This window comes from Rhineura floridana, chromosome 18 (genome assembly GCF_030035675.1).
Source record: "Rhineura floridana isolate rRhiFlo1 chromosome 18, rRhiFlo1.hap2, whole genome shotgun sequence".
Taxonomy (NCBI): domain Eukaryota; kingdom Metazoa; phylum Chordata; class Lepidosauria; order Squamata; family Rhineuridae; genus Rhineura; species Rhineura floridana.
This window is the reverse complement of record NC_084497.1, coordinates 27,291,995-27,312,349: the sequence shown is the minus strand read 5'-3', so window position 1 is coordinate 27,312,349 and position 20,355 is coordinate 27,291,995. Positions and strand designations below refer to the sequence as shown.

Below are 20,355 nucleotides of genomic sequence, written 5' to 3'. Positions count from 1 at the left end.
CCTGTTAGCGCATCTGACTGTTCATAATCCGGCCAAGGTGAGAGTCACTGAACTTGGGCAGGCAGACATGCACAGACCACGGGTGTGCCCGGAAGCTGCATGCGGGACACACAGGAAAGGCAGAGTGACACACACAGAGAAGCATGTGGACAGACAGACAAGGGGTTTGCAAAAAACAGTAAGGGACAAACACAGCAGATGCATGATTGCATGAGCTTGCATCGTGCATGTTAACATGGACTTGTGGCACTTTCCCATTTTTTAAGGTTCCCGGCTCAGGGATCGCCTGACTGGTGAGATCTCCCTGGAGAGTGTCTCAAAGGGTTAGGGGCAATCACGGCAGTGTGAAACCAAGGCAAGGACTCACAGGAGAGGGGAACCTTAGGTCTGGAGGCCAATCACAACTGCCCGGGATACTCTGTCTGACCCTTGGAGCTCTCCCCAGGCAACACTCGTCCAGCGTTGTGCTTTCCACACCACCCCTGAGTGTTTCTGCCTGGCCTGAATGTGTCCTTGAGCTCTGATAATGCCTCTGGATAAAGGATGGAGAGGGGTGTGCCCGTGGAGGCTGGTGCCCTTTGGGACTGGTGAGGCAGAAGGCAGGGAGCCCAAGAGTAGGTGGCACCAGAGCCAATGACAGGCAGAGCAAACTCCTCCCAGTTTTGTCCCCAACCTCCTCCCTGCTGAATTCCACGAGAGGCCACTCCCTGGACTGGTTATCAGAAAGAAGGCAAGCAGGTGTGGGCAGACAGAGGTTGGTGGGGTGGTGCCCCAGGAGCCACAATGGGCCAGCCTCCACTGCCTGGGGAAAAGGGGTGTGACCCAGGGAGAACTGGATATACAGAGGCCTGGAGGGTCGCAGTTGGGCCCCCCTGGGCTCGAGGTTCCCCCACTCCTGCTGTGAGCTGTTAGGGGTCTGAGCAATTATTTCTCTCCCACCGTCCCCCATTTTCTTCCCCGCCATGGATATGTTAACATTCTAAGGCGATCTCAACCGTCAACTTCATTGATTAGGTTCCCACGGGCCCTATTGGGATGTTCAATACCCACACAATTGGAGTCGTGTGATGCGGAGAGTGGGGCGATGTGTGCTGATCCCGCCCTCTCTGCCCTATCCATTGCACCACCATCACCTGGCCTCACCACCCTCCCTGTGTCCAAAGCAGAGAAAACGCTGCCCATCTGAAGGCTCCCTGTGTATTTTAGAACCCTGATTGTCCATAGTTCCTAAATCAGCGAAGAGCCGATTGTCCATACGGCAGGCTCCCTGCGCCGTACCCTCTCCTACAACACATGGAGGGCGCTGGGACCGAGGGGACAGGGAGGTGATGGAGGGGACGTAGCCAATGAGCACAGCCCCATCCTTCCTCTTATGCGGTTATAATCCCATGAGCGCTGAACGTCCAACTATGGCTATAATCTGCTTTCCTAGTCTGGGGTTATAATAAATGCCTCTTTACGAGAGGGAGTGGTCCCGGGCTGTCTGAAAGAGGCAGTGGTGAGACCACTCCTGAAAAAGCCTTCCTTGGACCCAGACAATTTTAACAGCTACAGGCCAGTGGCGAATGTTCCATTCCTGGGCAAGGTCTTGGAACGGGTGGTTGCTGGCCAGCTCCAGGCGCTATTGGATGAAACTGATTATCTAGATCCATTTCAATCGGGTTTTAGGCCCGGTTTTGGCACTGAGACAGCCTTGGTCGCCCTGTACGATGACCTATGTCGGGAAAGAGACAGAGGGAGTGTAACTCTGTTGATTCTCCTTGATCTCTCAGCGGCTTTTGATACCATCGACCATGGTATCCTTCTGGAGAGGCTCGCAGAGTTGGGAGTTGGAGGTACTGCTTGGCAGTGGTTCCGCTCCTACTTGGCGGGTCGTCTCCAGAAGGTAGTGCTTGGGGAACATTGCTCGACACCGCGGGCTCTCCAATATGGGGTCCCGCAGGGGTCAGTTTTGTCCCCCCTGCTTTTTAATATCTACATGAAGCCGTTGGGAGAGGTCATCAGGAGTTTTGGAGTGCGTTGTCATCAGTATGCTGATGACACGCAGCTCTACTTCTCCTTTTCATCTTCTTCAGGTGAGGCTGTCGATTTGCTGAACCGTTGCCTGGCCTCGACAATGGACTGGATGAGAGTTAACAAACTGAAGCTCAATCCAGACAAGACTGAGATGCTGTTGGTGGACGGGTTCTCTGATCGGATGGTGGATATATACCCTGTCCTGGACGGGGTTACACTCCCCCTAAAGGACCGGGTTCGTAGTCTGGGAGTCTTTTTAGACTCTTCCCTCTCACTTGAGGCTCAAGTAGCCTCGGTGGTTAGGAATGCGTTTTACCAACTTCGGTTGGTAGCCCAGCTACGTCCCTATTTGAGTAAAGAGGACCTTACATCAGTGGTACATGCTCTGGTAACCTCACGTTTGGATTACTGTAATGCGCTTTACGTAGGGCTACCTTTGAAGACAGTTCGGAAGCTACAACTAGTGCAAAATGCGGCGGCCAGATTGCTGACAAGGACCAAGCGGTCCGAGCATATAACACCTGTTCTGGCCAGCTTGCACTGGTTGCCAATATGTTTCCGGGCTAGATTCAAAGTGTTGGTATTAACCTATAAAGCCTTATACGGTGCGGGACCACGATACCTTGCGGAACGCCTCTTCCGATATGAACCAGCCCGTGCACTACGTTCTGCTACGAAGGCCCTCCTCCGGGTTCCAACTCACAGGGAGGCCCGGAGGGTGATGACAAGATCTAGGGCCTTCTCAGTGGTGGCCCCCGAACTATGGAACAGTCTCCCTGAGGAAGTACGCCTGGCGCCGACTCTGCTTTCCTTCCGGCGCCAGGTCAAAACCTTCCTATTCTCTGAAGCATTTTAAGTTACATTGATCTAATTTTAAAAATGTTTATTGTATTGTTGATTGTATTTTAATATTATTTTGTTATTCATTGTATTTTTATACTATTTTATGTTCACCGCCCAGAGAGCTATCGCTAGTCGGGCGGTATATAAATTTAATAAATAAATAAATAAATAAATAAATCTGCTTTAACCCCTGTATATATATGCTCAACTGCCACCAATAAGTCTCAACTGCCACCAATAGTTTTGGAAGCTCACAGGTCAACGTATATATATATACACCTTCGTATAAGGGGATATTTATCCAGCTCATCTTTGGGTGGCCCCATTTTGTGGCAAAACTGATCGGCACATACATTCCTGAGTTTGCTGTTAGAGGGATTGATTGAATATGGTCTTAGCTGTTAGTCTATGTGAACCCACCAGCAGGTGCTAGGAATGCAAAGTTGTTGCACAGAGACTGAGCACATGATGGGGATGCCCTGTTGGATTAATACTTCAAAACTTTCCTGTGGACGTCTGGAGAGCTCACTTTGGGAAGGCCATCATTGGCAACATACCCACTGCAGATTAGATATGCGTTCCAGCAGCCCTTGAGACAAACTGGAGCATAGCTTCCTTCACTAGCTTGCACTTGGTACTATATCTGCATGGCTCCCCAGAACTCCTTTATATCACACCATGGGTCCTCAGTAGAGATTGGAGAGACCCAGACTGCATCCACATCTCCCACTAGATTTGAAAGTCTGATTTTTTGTCATCCCAGAACGAAAGCCATGGACTACTCTAGAATGGAGACAAAGGGGTCCAAAAGGCCTTAGTGGGCCCCAGAGTGCCCTCCCCCTTTGGGTGATGCCATGGCGAGGAGCAATGACAGTGAGGAGGGCAGGGGAGATACAACAAGTATAGAGGGTTTTACACACTACGATCCATTCAAGAGTGAAGTGAGGCTTTCAAGTCTTCCTGCACCATGCACTTCTCTTGAGCTGGATGGGACCATCCATCCTACACATTATTTTCCAGGGGTGGGGGTAAGGCTGCATGCTCCCATCCATGTTGTGAGGGGTGCAGTATGGAGGGAACCTTAGGAATCACTGCCCATGTGGGGTACATCCAAGGCACCCGGGGACCCATTGGAACTGCATTTCCCATGATCCCCGGATGCCTTGGACAAACTGAAAAAATGTGGAGACCCCCAAGGGCTCTTTGCAGCCTGCTGAAGCTGGCGTGGGATGTGGGCATAGCTTGTAGCCACAGCTGAAGGCCAACGTTGAGAGCTGAGTTGAACTCTGTTCATTAGGGAGGCAATGACCCACCTCTAGAGTTCATGTTGGAGCCACACCAAATGGATGATTCATGGCCACCCTGTGACTTGCCAATGAGGTGCAGGAAAAGCAGGCGTTTCTCTCTCACCCCCCTACCCACCCCCACACTGAAAGTCCTGTCCCACCCACCTTCGGGTGCGATCAAAACTCATGGTAAGGGATGTGGCCTCCTCCTCTTCCTCCTCCTCATATCCTCCTCCTTGCGGCTCTGTGGTTGGTGACGCCATCTCGTCCTGCGACTTCCCCGTCAGGCTGTCATCATCTTCCTCTTCCAGTTCCTCTTCCTCCTCGTCTGCGTCTTCCGTTTTGTCGTTTGCAAGACTGTGGCATTGGGGTTTGCCATCAGCATTCTGGATTTCAGGCCTGCAGGGTGCGACCGCAACAGGGTTTATGGATGGGAGTGCAAATGGAGAGCAAAGACTATTTTTCTCTCAATGGCTACACATCCACCTCCGTGAATGTTCTTTCCTGCCATGGGGCGACGGCAACGTGCCAGAGAAGGCTTGCTAACTTTCATGTCTACCTGCCAGGTGCTTCTTTAAGTTGGATCCTGACAGTATGGGTTGTAGCCACCTAAGTCCTACTCAGAGTAAACCCATTAAAATTAAGGGGCTTAAGTTAGAATTCTCAGAGTGGTTTAACAATCAATCTCTCTACCCAACAGAGATGGGCGAGAAATTAGATTCCGTTCAGTATCAAATTTGCACTTTCAGAAATAATATGAGACCCCAAACAGAAGCCATCCTTTGGAATTTGCACTAATCCGTATTTTGCGAGGTGGTTCTCCAGCCAATGGTGCTTATAAAAATGCATATATTAAGGGGAAATGTGTAGAAAAAGGTATACATTCCTGAAGATAACATACAAAAAGACATTATATTAGGATAACTTGCTTGCAAAACAAGGGTACGTCGGTCAAAACCGCATACAAAAATTTATTTATTAGGAGAAATTCGCACTAAAATGCTGAAGAATTTTCATGAGGATTTTTTTTAAAAAAAGTTTGCAGATTGCTGCAGAAATGTGAAGAACTGGATTTAAGATTAGAAAAAAAGAGAAACAGAGAGACCCAAAAAATAATAATAACAAACTTAATAATAAACTTTATTTCTACCCCGCCCTTTTTCCAATAGGACAGATAATTCCATCCCAACTTCCCAAGGAACTGTCGGAATTGTAGCTCTGCTAGGGGAAAGGGGAGGTCTCCTAACAACTCTCAGCACTCTTCACACACCACAATTCCCAGGTTTCTTTGGGGGAATCCATGACTGTTTAAAGTGGTATGATGATACTTTAAATGTATAGGGCAGATGGGGCCAGAGGGTCCATATGCCCCTACAGGCCATCCTCAGGTTCCTAATTCCTGCCCTTGCTCCTCTCTTCTCTATACCCAACGTTTAGAGGGGGGCACTTTGGGCACTGAAACAGCAGTTCCCAAGGACTGGGGATCAAGGGAAAAGTAAATTTCCCAGGGTGACTTGTTTATGGACCACAAATGAGCACCCTCATGACAGCGTCCCAGGCACAAGGTATCCTGGGATGTGTAATTTGCATGGTGTCTGACATTCATATTGTGTACTCAAGATATGTGGGGAAACTTTCTTTCCCAGGGATCCTTGCTGACCTCCAGATGCTCTGAGACAGACTGAGCTGTAGAAGAATTTAAGGAATATGACACCCAGTTCCCAACGCACTTGAGCACTATGGGCTGGAGACATTCACAGGCCATGCCAGGTAAATATGAACTTGAATGACATCACTCATTTCAAAAGTTCTGTATGCTTGGCTGCCTACAACCCCAGTGCTGACAGCTTGCCATGCTTAATTCAGATGATATCTTTGCCACAGGCGCACCAGGATCCAGGAACAACACTGTGCCCGATGGAAAATAAGCACTGACCCCCTCAAGGGCCATCATCAGCGTCTTGATTAGTGTCTGACTGGGGCCCCCATTCAGAACACGGAATTCTCAATGCACAAAAATAAACAAAACTTTCATAGCGTTTGAAACATCAGAACAGCAGAATCATAATTGCAACTGGCATGGCTCAGTGGGACGGTGTGTGTGCAATGTAAAAAAAAAAAGGCCACTATTTATTTTCCCCCTTGGTTCTTCAGCAGATTAAATATCCCCCAGTCAATCTGAAGTTTAAGAAATTAAGGGAGGGGATCAGACAGGCTTCCTGTGAGCTCTGCATCTTGTCACATAGTCTAAACAAGCTCAGAAGGGCTGCTTGTAATTTTTTTCAAAAAAAAATGGAAGCCACGGGCCCCAAATTTCATTCTCCCTGAGGATCAATTACGCAAGTCTGCTGCGGATTCCATTTGTGCGCCCGTGTGTGCCTACCAGCAAAGGTGAACGATTCCTGATTTCCCCCCAAGAACTTTGGGGTTTCTTTTTCTCAGTTAATTCTGAAGCATGGAGTCTTAAAAGCAAATAATTTTGCAGTGTTTTAAAGCACAGGATAGGATTGCTGCATTTCCCCCTCAAGCATTAGCTAAAGGAGATAAAACATGGAAACAAAATGTGTGCCTCCTTTTTTTGGCGTATTTTCTTCCCCCCAATAAATATGTAGTGACATATTTGTTTGTTCCTGGAGGATAATATGTACAAGGGATATGAAGAGGGACACAGTGGTATGGCATTATTTAATGTATTTATTATTGCATTTATATCCCATGTTTCCTCCAAGGAGCTCAAGAGGACGAACATGCTTCTCTTCCTCTCTGTTTTATCCTCATAACAACCCTGTGAGGTAGGTTAGGCTGAGAGTTAGGGACTGGCCTAAGTCACCCAGCAGGCTTCATGCCCATGTGGGTATTCGAACTCTGGTCTTCCAGATCCTAGTCCAACACTCTAACCACTACACCACACTGGTGCTATATGCTTTGCATACAGAAGGTCCCAGGCAGGGATCTGGCATCCTGATGCAATGGTGGGGAATCTCCAGTCCGTGGGTCTCTTTAGGCCTATCAGACCTCCCCATTTGGCCCACCAGGCTGTATTGGCCAATCCTTGCCCACCTGCTCTACACTTGGCGTCACATACGATGCACTTGGAGTGAACTATTTCAGGTTACTGGGTGAACTAAAGGTGAATAAAGTTTATTTTGGGGGTAGAACTTTGGATTCCTAGTTCATCTTCACATTCATTCCCTCATCCCCATCCCTCACCTCAGCAGAAGGCCTGGTGTCTTAGCTTTCTTTTCTTTTTTTAAAAAAGTAAGTGAATCACACATCTATAAAGAAAGTTAGAAAGCAAAACGTAAGGGCAACGTTCTAAAGCTTGTTAGGTAGATTTGGAGGAGCTGTCGTCGTTAAGGACGTTTAGTCAATCACTTGCTGAGCAATCAGAAGGAATGTGAGGCATTGCACATATCTTTCTTACTGAAGTGATTTGCTCTTTTCCAACAGGAGCAGCTTGCAAGTCACATTGAGGAACTCTGAGCTACTATGGCAGGGAGTTCCATACTCCCCAAAATATAAAAATTAAAAATGTACAAATACCTAGACTAGCGTTTATATAAAGTGAGGCTGAGTGAACTGTTGCTCTATAGGTGGGGGGACCTGATTCCCTACATGCACAAATAAACCCCTTTATTTAGAAAACTTGCATGTCAACTTGGTCCCTGATGCTTTTTATGTTCACTTGCACACACACACACTTGTAGGGATGTGAGCTCCCACCTCAAGTCGGTAGTGAACCACCTCAGGCATGGTCTACCACCTCATTGTGAACTCTTCCATAGTCTGAGTTTTAGCCCAAACTTTAAAGGAATTGTCCAAGGTGCTGAAACCTATTACAGTTCCTTGAAATTGCAGACTAAAACCCAGAGCAGACTCCACTGCCCCACTGACTTGGAGCCAAAAGCCGCCACTGATATAAATACAAGCGATACATTTCCTTAATGCCATTTCCTAACTTCTCAAAGCTCTTCACGCAGTATTCGCTCAACAATCCTTGCAATAACCTAGGTTGCGACTGTCGCCATATTGAACATTGGAAACTGCCTTATCCCAGGTCAGACTCATTGCCCATTGGGAGCTCACTACCGCCTACTCTAACTGACAGAGGCTGTCCGGGTTTTCAGGTAGAGAAGGACCTTTGCCATCACCTCCTCACTGGAGATTCCAGGGACTGAACCCGGAACCTTCTGCATGCAATATATGTGCTCTACCTGTGAGTCAGCGTACAACCCCTGCTCAAATGCATGACTAACCAATGGCCCCTTCCCCATAGCATGGCTGAGCTAAGATTTTGGACTGGTGCCCATACTTTTTGGGTGCCCTCTGCCCCTTCGCTATTCCAGCCCCAGTTCTGATGTAGGTTAAACTCACCTTTTATCTGTTAAAACTGCCGATTGGTTCATCTCGCTATTTGCAATAAAGTTTCTGATTTCAGAGAAATAGGAGTCTTCTTTCTCATCTAAAAGTGCATGGTTGTCTGATTCTGAGGTTGGCGAGGAAGTATTCGTCCCCAGGTGGTTCGTGATGACTCCAGCATGCTGGCTCACTGCGGTGTCAGAAGAGGAGAACAAGTGAACATTAAAGATTGACACTGTGGGGTGGTTATGCTAAGAGAGAGCACTGGTTGCAGGAGGGCAACCTTAGTGCCAAGAAGCACTGCCTTCCTGTTAAGAGGGAAGATAGAAGAAAAGGTTTCAGAATGCTCACAGGGATATCATCATCATCAACACTCCCGTTAATAGCGAACTCAGGTGGTTGCGTGCCGATAGGACTGGAGCCAAAATGAGATCACTGAGAAACAAGAGGAAGGCATTAGCATCCTCAAGTGACCCTCTCCCCTAGAATATGCATAAGCTTAAAACATTTTCAAAAGGGGGGGGAGAGAGAGAGAGACAACAAGGACTGAGCATGTAGGAGCCATGTAATGCTTACTTATTTATTGTATACCTTAAGGATGTGGGAGAAACTCGATTCAGTTCACATGTAAAGGCGAATCTATCTTATTTGCACTTTCTGAAACAATATGAGACCCTAAACACAGCCATCCTTTGAAATTCTCACACCTCTGAATTTTGCAATGCAGTTCTCCAACCAATGTTTACAAAAATGCATATATTAGGGGAAAATGTGGATAAAAATTAACAGGTTTGTGAAAATAGCATACAAAAATGCATTATATAAGAAGAAATTGCTTGCAAAAACATGTACATTACTCAAAACTGCAGGCAACAGCATGTACATATGGAGAAATCTGCACTGAAATTCTGGAGAATTTTCATGAGGATTTTAAAAAATGCAAACTTCATTGGAGAACTGTGTTGTAAAATTTGGATCAGTGTGAATTTCAAAGGTTGGCTGTAATTTTGATAGATTCAGCTTTAAATGTATATAAATATATAAATGTATATAAATATATATAAATCCTCATGAACATTCTTCAGCATTTTAGTGTGGATTTCTCCTAACACATTTTAGTAAGAAGTTTTGACAAAAGTACACATTTTGCAAGCCACAGAATGCATATATATTCATTTGGAAGCACACTTTCCCCTAGCATATGCATTTTGAGATTGCTAGACAAATGGTCAAGGTATACCTAATCACTTTGTAGAAGTTCAGATCTTCAGGGCCCAATGAACTGCATCCTAGACTATTGAAGGAACTGGCTGAAGAACTCTCAGAACCACTCTCTATTATCTTTGTGAAATTGTGGAGGTTGGGTGAAGTGCCAGATGACTGGAGGAGGGCTAATGTTGTCCCTGTCTTCAAAAACGGCAAAAGGAAGGAACCTGGGAACTACACTGTTCAAGTACTTGAAAGGTTGCCACACAGAGGAGGGCCAGGATCTCCTCTCGATCGTCCCAGAGTGCAGGACATGGAACAATGGACTCGAGTTGCAAGAAGCCAGATTTTGGGTGAACATCAGCAAAAACTTCCTAACTATTAGAACTGTATGACATTGGAGCCAATGAACTAGGGAGGTGATGGGCTCTCAAACACTGGAAGCATTCAAGAGGCAGCTGGACGGCCGCCTATTGGGTATGGTTTAAGTTGGATTCCTGCAGGGGGTTGGACTCAATGGCCTTATAGGCCCCTTCCATCTCTATTATTGAATGATCCTATGATTCATAATTTGGTTGGCGAACTGCATTGCCAAATTCGAATGAGTGCAGATTTTGAAGGATGGCTGTGTTTCAGTTCTTGACCATCCCTTTTCCCTACCCTTGTTCTATGTGCTCCAAAAGTCCCCCTTTTTAATTGAGAAACTCCTAGTTCCCTGGACCTCCTAACTGCTAAATCAGTCACTTTATTCTCAGAACGTTGCAGGATGGGTTATTGCATGCCACTAGCCACCCACATCTAAGGCAAGCAATGTGGGAAGTGATCTTACACAGGCCTCCTGCAAATTTCATCCAATCCCACTTTCACAATAGCTGGGAAATCCCAGCCACCTCAAGACTTGGACTTTCTGAGTCTTGCGACATTGAAGAACACCATGAGGTCCAGCTGCTTTTCAGCAGTTTGACTATGCCATGAGGGAGATGCATTGAATACACTTCCTTCCCTTGTCACTACAAACAACCTCTGTCTTGGCAAACGTTTCCCACAGGATCGGTGGAGAGGCGAGGACTAGCATTCAGAATAAATGCATACCACATGCAGCAGGCTGAGGGGAAAAAAACTTCAGTGTATAAGCTCAGGAAGAAAAAAAGAGAAATATCTATATTTCAACTATATCTACTATTATTGTTTTTTGGAAATCATCAATAAAGTAGTCCCTTGTCAAGGCTCTGCAGCCTGACATTTTCTTAAAAGCTTTTTGACGTACTTCAAAAAATGGAGACCGTTTTTTAAAGAAAAAACAAAACAAAAATATTAATGATAAATCATCAGTTCCCTCTCAACCCCATGCTAGCCATAATTGAGATGAAAGGCTTTATTGATTTTTAAATGTTGTATGGAACCCAGTACATGGCATGTGTTTTTAGAAATATGAAAAGATAATGTGGAGAGAAGGAAGGATGTTGAGGAATTTGATCTTTGCGCATTCCTACATGAAACTGATGTGATCTGCGCTCCCAGACCAGTGTGGGCAGAATGCAGTTTAGGCTGCAGTGGGAACTACTTCCGAGTAGACACTATAGGATTGCACTCCTACTTGTCCATGGACTTCCATACTGCATACATAGACTTTCATTCTGACACAATGCTGGTTTCAAAATAAATAAATAAACATGTGGGTGCCCTCCCCTCAAAATGATTTTGTGTGTGTGCGTTGGTGTGCTGTCAAAGCTTCTTGCAGCTTTTATAATAATAATAAATATAACAGAAAATGTCTTTAGATGAGCATATTTTTGAAAGAATATACACTACAAATGCATATTTAAGTATATACTTAATTGCAAATGTTCATTCAGATTAATTTTCATGCAAAACCAGGACAGTGCATACTTATACGACTCAGGACCTTATAGGACTAGAGGGATATAGTGAAAGGACTTTCTGCATATGAACCTGTCTAGTCTCCGACATCATCAACCGAGGCCCTTCTCTGCATGCCACCTCCAAGGGATCCGGAAGAGGGCAACGAGCCCTTCTTTCTAGCAGCTTCCTGTCTATGGAATGCCCACCTCAGGAAGGCCCGCCTGGTGCCAACCTCTTCCTCCTCATTGTGGAGCTTTTCATTTGTTGGATTTGTTTCCCCCGGGCATTTGGGCAGCACCAATGATATTATAGTATATTGTTAAATCTGTTTTTTTTTTTTTTTGTAATTTCGACTTGCTTGTAAATCGCTCCAGGATGTTTTAGTGAAAAGTCATAAGCACACATTTAATAAACCTAACTTAAACCTTATCTGTAGGGTAGTGCTTAGACATCACCACCAAGGAAGAAATGTATCGGCCAAAAAAAACAGGACAAAAGAAGACACAGATTTGCATAAAAAGTGTGTTTGCTACTTTATATGTATAGATGCACATTTCGTAATTTACACTGATATACATCTCACCATTGTGGGGAAGATTGTAACCAATCCCCTACTCAAGGTGGGGCAAATTTGTTCATTTTCGGATCCCCTACCCAAGGTGGGGCAAATTCGGATATTTTTTTTTGACGGGGGAATTGTCTTTTTAATTTGTGACATGACAGACAGTGGCAGCCTCCATTTAAAGACTGACAGCTTGTTTTAAGAACAGGAGTGATTTAAGAATAGGACCCTCTGGGGGGGGAAATCAGTGAATAAGGCTGAGTGAGTGTGCAGCAAAAGCCTCATCTGGAAGAGCCCCCCAAAATCTGCTCACTCAAGACTTTCCCTGCCTGAGGGTGGAGTTTTCATGATCACAATCACCCTATAATGACTTAGGTAATTACTTACTTGCCCTCTGAAAAATTCAGTGTATAAGGCAGGGCTGTTTTTTTCAGGATAACCAAAGAGTTTACCAAACCTGAATAATTAAATATTAGAATTTTGTATTATGGGCTAGAGTTAAACTCCACCCCTTGGACTTTCCTTTGCTCTGCTTTTCAGTTTCAGTTTCAGTTGTGTTCTCTACCCAGTCAGCAACAAAGAAGCATGTTTGTTTGCCTGCAGGAAGAAGCAAGTTTATTCTGCAGTTATCATAATGAGTAGAGCAGGACTGGGTGCTTATTGCTAAATGGTGAAAAAAAGAGATAACGTAAAGTGATCAGGAAAAAAAAACTACCCTAATTTACCCTGTACTCTTTTAAAGCACTCACTATACTCACAGTCAGTCACTATTTTTTTCTTCTTATCTTGAGTATCTGATGGCAAGGGATGAAACAGCCCTAGAGGAATAGAAATACTGGAGTGCACACTACAGTTGGCTGGCTGGCTGGCCAACTAGACTCTAATTCAGGACTCATTTCTGATTTCCCCAATATGTGCAGTTCAGCATGAAGCCTTTTGGGGGGTTTCTGGGCAGAAAAATTAACCTAGCAACCAGTTTAAAAATCCAATTGATTTCACAATTGGTTTTCAATCACTTAGTTAGTCCTTTACATAGCAATCAGTTAAAAAATTTACCTTTGATTATCCAACAGGAAGGAAAATCTAAATGTGAGGAACAAGACTGGAGGGAGGGACCTGCAAGGAGGAGCTAACAAGCACACCATAAAGTACTTATTTTCTCTTTGCCCTTCCCTAAATTTGTAGTATGGACAAGTTTATTATCTAAAACAGATATCTAATCCAGCATCAAAGCCAGGCGCAGGAGCTCACGATCATTATCAAAATAGCTCAGTTCCTGAAGTATCAGAACAGATCACAGGTGAAAGACAACTGTAGCTATAGGCAAAGTCAAGCTTTTGAGTCTGCTATTCCTGCGGATCGCTCCAAAAAGTGTGAGGCAATGCAACAGATTAATGTTCTTTTGTGTAGGTCAACACACTTGCTGCATGGAAGAGGAGTGACACAGGAAGCTACTACTAAGTCAGGCCACTGGTGCATCTAGCTCAGTATTGTCTACACTGACTGGCAGCAGCTCTCCAGGGTTTCAGATGAAGAGCATCCCTGGCCTTATATGAAGGTTACAGAAATTGAACATGCGATCTTCTGCATGCAATGCAGATGATCTACCACTGAGTCACGGCCTTTTCCTTAAGACATGGACCTGATATAGACAAAAGAAAAACGCTTATTCTAAAATCTTGTTTTTTTCCTCTCTTTCTCTGAAAAAGTGTTGGAAAAGTGATCAGTGGTGGGAAAATCAAAGCTTGTATTGCACGGTTCCCTGTTACCTGGCACACTCTCATGCTCATGCTTTTTCAGATGCCGGTCGAGATTGGTTTGCTGGCCGAAACACCGATTACACAGGTGGCATTTGAATGGCTTCTCCTTGTTGTGGATGTTCCGGACGTGGCGCTGGAGGTTGGACGAAATGCTGAATGACCTGTCACAATATTTACACCTGGAAAAAAAAGACAATATAGGAAAATGAATGATGTGTTTATTCAAAGACAGTATTTATGCACTGTTATTTTAGGGATTATTGTTACTCATTCCTACTTTAACCATTGCACCATACTGGCACTGACATTGATACCGCTGGCGGCAGCAGACGGACAGAAGTAAACTGATTTCGGTAAATCTACGGCCACTCTACTGTATTGATTACAGGGATGGGCAAGGATTTTGATACAGTCCACATTTCAAGCTGAAAGTACCAACTTTGTACTTCCCAAAACAATATGAGAACTGAAATGCAGCCGTCCTTTGAAAGTCGCACTCCTCTGAATTTTGCGATGCAATTCGCCAACCAAATAATGCTTCCAAAAATGCATATATTAGAGGAAAGCGTGCATAACAATGAATATATGAGTGAAAATAACATGCAAAAATGCTGAGAAACAGCTTGCAAAAATGTGTACATTTGCCAAAACTGCATACAGAAATGTGTTTATTAGGAGAAATTTGCAATTAAATGCTGGAGAATTTTCATGAGGATTTCTTTTTTAAATGCAAACTGTTGCAAAGATGTGGAGAACTGAATTTGAGTCTGGAAAAATGAGAAGCTGAGAGAACTGAAATTGACAGATCTTTCCATCTCTAATTGATAATTACATTTATTCCCCTCCTTTCTTCCAAGGAGCTCAAGGTAGCATAAGAACATAAGAACATCAGAAGAGCCTGCTGGATCAGGCCTGTGGCCCATCTAGTCCAGCATCCTGTTCTCACAGTGGCCAACCAGGTGCCTGGGGGAAGCCCGCAAGCAGGACCCGAGTGCAAGAACACTCTCCCCTCCTGAGGCTTCCGGCAACTGGTTTTCAGAAGCATGCTGCCTCTGACTAGGGTGGCAGAGCACAGCCATCATGGCTAGGAGCAACTGATAGCCCTGTCCTCCATGAATTGATAGCCCTGTCCTCCATGGCATTACATGGTTCCCCCTCTCCATTTTATCCTCACAACAACCCTGTGAGGTAGGTTAGGCTGAGAGAAGGCAACAGGCCCAAGGTCACTCAGTGAAGGTTCAAATCTTGTTCAGAGCAAACCCAGTGAAATTACCAGACCTAAGTTAGACATGCCCATTCCTTTCTATGGGCCTACTCTGAGTAGAAGTAGCATTGGCTATGACTCAATATCCCCAAAGGTTTTGTGGAGGCTTGAAACAACTCAGATGTGCAAGTTCTGCAGACGTCCTGAAGAGGGCAGCATTGGGGTACCCAGGAATGGAATCAGGATGTGAGAGCCTGTTGAAGTCCAGCTTTGTTCATTCTAAGCATGCCTTGAAGGCTTCATCCTCTCCACCAACAGGATGGCTTATTAGAATTGCTAGCCCTTGTATCTCTTGGCCTATCATTGCAGAGGACTCCAAGTTTGTTTGTTTTTAAATAAACTTTCTAAGGAGGGAGCCTGTTGTCACAATTCTACATGATGCAGTCAGAAAGCACATATTTTCCAATTGTGCTACACAGCTGGGACTGGGGCTTGCTCTCTAAAAATACCTCTCCAATTATTTTTGGAAACTGAGGATATACATTTGTGAAACTCTCTCCACATTTACTTTTCTTTTCTTGGACCCCACACTCCATTTGTAATTTGCTGGTTTAGAAGGGGGGGAAAGAAAGCTGGACTCGAGATGTCAAGTACCACAAAAAAATTGTTGCTGAAGAGACCCTGTGCCATTATCAGGGGTGGGGAGGCTTGTTAAAAAGCAGTGTCATTTCAAATATTATCGGGGGGAGTGTTGTCAGCTTTCTGCGACACAACGGGAAATGACTGTTTTAGAACAAGACAAGTTCTGAAAGCACAGTTTGATCCTGGCTTGTTTTCACTATGCCATAGTTTAAGCAAACCACTGTTTCCGGGACTTAAATATAACGGGAAACTGTGGTTTAGGTTAAAAGTGGAAGTGGATGCTTCTGATCACCTCTTCACAGCCACCAGGGGCAGGAAGAGAACACATGAACTTGAGGCTCATGCAAGTGTGTTCAACTAGTGAGAAAACACAGTTTCCTGTTACATCTGAACTGGGCCTCAGTGGATAGGAACTCAGTGTGTAGTCTGAAGCACAGGGGAAGCCACTGGCCTGCTCCCAACACAAGTGCACAAGGCTGAACCCAACGTTAGACATTCTCAGAGTAGACCCACTGAAATGAATAGGCGTGACTAACTTAGGCCCATTCATTTCAGCGGGTCTACTCTGAGTAAAGGTGGATACGATCCCTCCACACTATTCCTGAAGCTCTTGGTTAAGTAAACCACCTTTGTCTCATCTATTTCCACCACATCTGTTGCTGAGATCTGTTCCTCTTCCCACGAACATGGGAAGCTGCCTTACACAGAGTCAGACCACTGGCCCATGTAGCTCAGTGCTGTCTACACTGACTGGCAGCGGCTCTCCAGGGCTTCAGGCTGGGAACGTTCCCAGCCCTACCTGGAAACGCCGGGGATTGAACCTGCAAAGCACATGCTCTACCACTGAACTATTGGCCCTTCCTCTTCTAGGCTGCCAACCTGCTGGAATTATGCAATCTCTCAGAAGCATTTGGATCACACCCCTCGCCCCTACACCAGGAGAGGAGAATCTCCCTCGTTAGACATTTCCAAGCAGAGGCTGGAAGGTCACTGATCAGTGGATTTCCTGCATCAGTGCCAACCCAGAAAGACTTCTTCTGAGGAAGAGGCTTGGGACCTGCAATGGTCCCAAGACTGCCTGAAGTGTCTCACTGCATGGACTTCTTGCCTAATAGCCCCTGTGACCACATCCCAAGCCCAGCCTCGCTTTCCATTCTTCCCCTTTTGCCACCCCCACCCCAGGCCTCAGGAATGAATGTGGTGGTGGGTCCAACGGGAAGCCCACAGTGACCATAAAAACGTCCATTTGGCTACCAGAAGGCTCTATCACCAGGGGTCTCAGGAGAAAGACTTTACTTGGGAGATGGACTCTTCCCCACTTTATCTCCTCTGAATCCTTGCTGGTTTAACTGCTTTCTACTGAGCACTGTCAGTGGCTCGCCAGGGTTTCAGACCAGAGGCTCTCCTGGAGATGATGGACAGTTGAACCAGGGACCTTCTGCAAGCTTTACCACTGAGCCATGGTCCTTCCCTCACTTCTGGATAGAATGGAAAGACAGAAAGCAGTGGGGGAAGGCATGTCCGATAGTTCTGTGACTTTCTAGCTTCTATAAGAGTCAAAAGGCACATGGCTCCGGATCCCCTGGTTTGCCATCTATATTATTTGCTGATGCTATACATTGTTCAAAGCACATCTCCCGGTTCCTTTAAAATAAAAATAATAAAAAAGGATTTCAATGACTTCAAAGAGCCTCACGCAACTTAAGGAAGAGTGCTCACTGCTGATCTGCTCATTCATTTAGATCTTCCGGAAGTCTTTGGAAACGTCCTCTGGAGAGCCCTCGCTTGGACTGTGAGTGGTGAGGACTGAATGTAGGATATAGAGGTTATATAATTACCTTGTTAAAACAAATCAAAACCAGAGGAAGATGTTAAGAAAGCTGCATCTCTGGCACAGCATGGGGGGAAACAGTTATTGGATTATGTGAGAGGGGTCACTATATAGATCGGTGCTGGTTTTAATCACTGGCCAAGGCAGAGAGAGGGGCTGGCTTTAAACTGAGAGGAGGACTGAACTGAAAAGTCTCCATTTCCTGACCAGTTCTTGAAATCTTTCTTTTTTTCGAGTTCTTCCTGAACTGTCGGGAGAATGTCACTCCTCTCCTGAAGAGGATTTGGCCAAATGGCTTCCCCCAGTTTTGTCGTCAGTGAATTTGGGGTGCAACGGTGGATACAGTTTGAACAGAGTGCGATATTTTCATCTCACTGCAGTAAGCAATGGGCTTGCCCCCTACTTTTCCTTGGCTGGCCCATCGCTTCCTTCACCCCACCAACACACAAGAGCACTAGTACATGTCATCTCCTGGTCAGGTAGGGGCTGGCTGCAGGCAGGCCGAGGTTGGTGGGGCACTCACGGACCAACCTCCTCTGTGATGTTGCCTCCATGATCGCTTCCAAATGCGTAAACCTGTGTTTCATTTTCAACACCAGATCAGTGGTTCCCAAACTTTCCCCCCTCCCCTATGGATGGCTTGAAAACTGCTATGGGTCTTGGTGGACCACTTAATGATTCTTCTGCCTGCTATAGCCATCGTAATGGGCTGTGCCACATGATTCCTAATTGTGTGTTTATTCCTTTTTAAAATTTCTTATATTTGTGTTCGATTGAATTGCAATTTGAATTCCGTGGAATCCAAATGGAAAGTGCTCTTCACAGACACGTTGCGGAACACCTGGATCGAGCTTGTGGACCACCAGTGGTCTGCGGACCACAGTTTGGGAACTGACATCAATCCTTGAGGCCTTGCTCCCTTCAGACGTTGCTGGACTCGGGTTCAGAGGAGGGCAACAAGGATGATCAGGGGACTGGAAACAAAGCCCTATGAGGAGAGACTGAAAGAACTGGGCATGTTTATCCCTGAGAAGAGAAGACTGAGGGGAGATATGATAGCACTCTTCAAGTACATGAAAGGTTGTCACATAGAGGAGGGTTGGGATCTCTTATCGATTGTCCCAGAGTGCAGGACATGGAATAATGGGCTCAAGTTGCAGGAAGCCAGATTTCGACTGGACATCAGGAAAAACTTCCTAACTGTTAGAGCCATATGACAATGGAACCAATTACCTAGAGAAGTAGTGGGCTCTCCAACACTGGAGGCCTTCAAGAGGCAGCTGGACAGCCATCTGTTGGGAATGCTTTGATTTGGATTCCTGCATTGAGCAGGGGGTTGGGCTTGATGGTCTTTTAGGCCCCTTCCAACTCTACTATTCTATGATTCTATGACTCCAACTTCCGTCAGCCCCACCATGGATTCCATCAGGGATGCTGGAAGCTGTATACACCAGGAGCATTCTGGAAGGCCATCTTGTCCTTGCCCCTGCTACATACATTTTTAGCAGGGAGCACACACCACTGAATTCATCGGGGCTTACGTCTGAGCAGGCACGCCTAGGATCGCATTGGGAGAGCAGCAAATTCATCAGCTCGGCACTACCTCAAGCTGATCAGCCTTGCCCTGGGGCTTATCCAGTCTTTCATCTCCACAAACCTTGGGCCAGGCACATGCATGGCCTTGATTAATCTCTCAGATTAAATGGGTCAACAAAGGGACTACTTAAGCAGCTGAAAGAAAAATTGCACAAATATATGAGCTAGGACACAGCAATGGGCTTCTTCTTGCCCAGGCTGAGCCGGAAAGATTTCCAAGAAGCCATTTGTTCTGCTAAAATTAGAAGCCAAAGGAGCAAACCGAGTAAAAGGGGGGGGAATCAATAATGGCCCAGGCTCTTCTCAAAACGTCACGTTAACTCTCTGGAGTGCCGTTACTATGCAAGATTGTCCAGAAGTCAAACCTTGGTTACTTTTAAAAAAAAACTGCACAGACCTTTTCTTTCTTTCTGGGAGAAGACCAGACCAAATACATCTTTATTTTGCTAACTTATGCTAAGTATCAAAGTCTCCTTTTTTGGAAGAAAAATGGGCTGAACAAGCTGTGAATAATCCAATGTGTGTTTTGGGCCTGACAAAGTGAACACGACAGTATTCATTTCATTCAAAGCAAAATAACCTAATAGGCAGATTGGGACGGCGGGGGAAAGAAATGGCAAAATGTGCGTTACAGGTGGGTCTTTACAAAAAACAACAACACCCTGCCAACTATCTAGCGCAGAGCTGAAAGTCTCTCTGCATTAGGGCACAGCTGAAATCAGGGGTAAAAGTCTGGGGCTGCAATCCAATAAATGTCTACTCAGACGCAAGCTCTATTAGGTCCAGTGGGTTTTACTCCCAAGTAAGTGTGTATTGGATTGCAGATGGAGGGTTGTGTCCAATGCTAGTCTTGTTCGGAGTTGACCCATTGAAATGGATAGTTGTGATTAATTTAGGTCCATCAATTTGAATGGGTCTACTGTGAGTAAAACATAGTTGGCGACATTCCTGAGCAAGACGGTCCCTGAACAGAGCAGGGCTTGCTTGGTACATTTTGAAGAAAGTCAGGAAACACGTGTGATCATCTAAAGGAGGATGCCCCTTGTAAACCTTCCAAGTCCAGATTCTAAACATATCTAACACATAGGGGGCTTCCCTTTGGGTTTGCAAGAGATATTGGCTTGTATCCAGTGTTAGTCTTACTCAGAGTAGACCTGTTGAAATTAATGAATCTGAGTTAGCTATTC

At 45.4% G+C, this 20,355-nt stretch overlaps 1 protein-coding gene across 16 annotated transcripts in view; it reads right to left on the bottom strand.

Moving 5' to 3' along the window:
- Window positions 1-20,355, bottom strand: part of LOC133372935 (histone-lysine N-methyltransferase PRDM16-like) — a 545,545-nt gene that overhangs the window by 51,903 nt on the left and 473,287 nt on the right. For all 16 annotated transcript variants that reach the window (XM_061602158.1, XM_061602152.1, XM_061602153.1 and 13 more), the window contains 3 exons: window positions 13,905-14,074; window positions 8,520-8,694; window positions 4,311-4,544 (listed from right to left, as the gene is read on the bottom strand). In XM_061602158.1, the coding sequence (XP_061458142.1) occupies window positions 4,311-4,544; window positions 8,520-8,694; window positions 13,905-14,074 (579 nt within the window). The remainder of the gene's footprint in view (window positions 1-4,310; window positions 4,545-8,519; window positions 8,695-13,904; window positions 14,075-20,355) is intronic.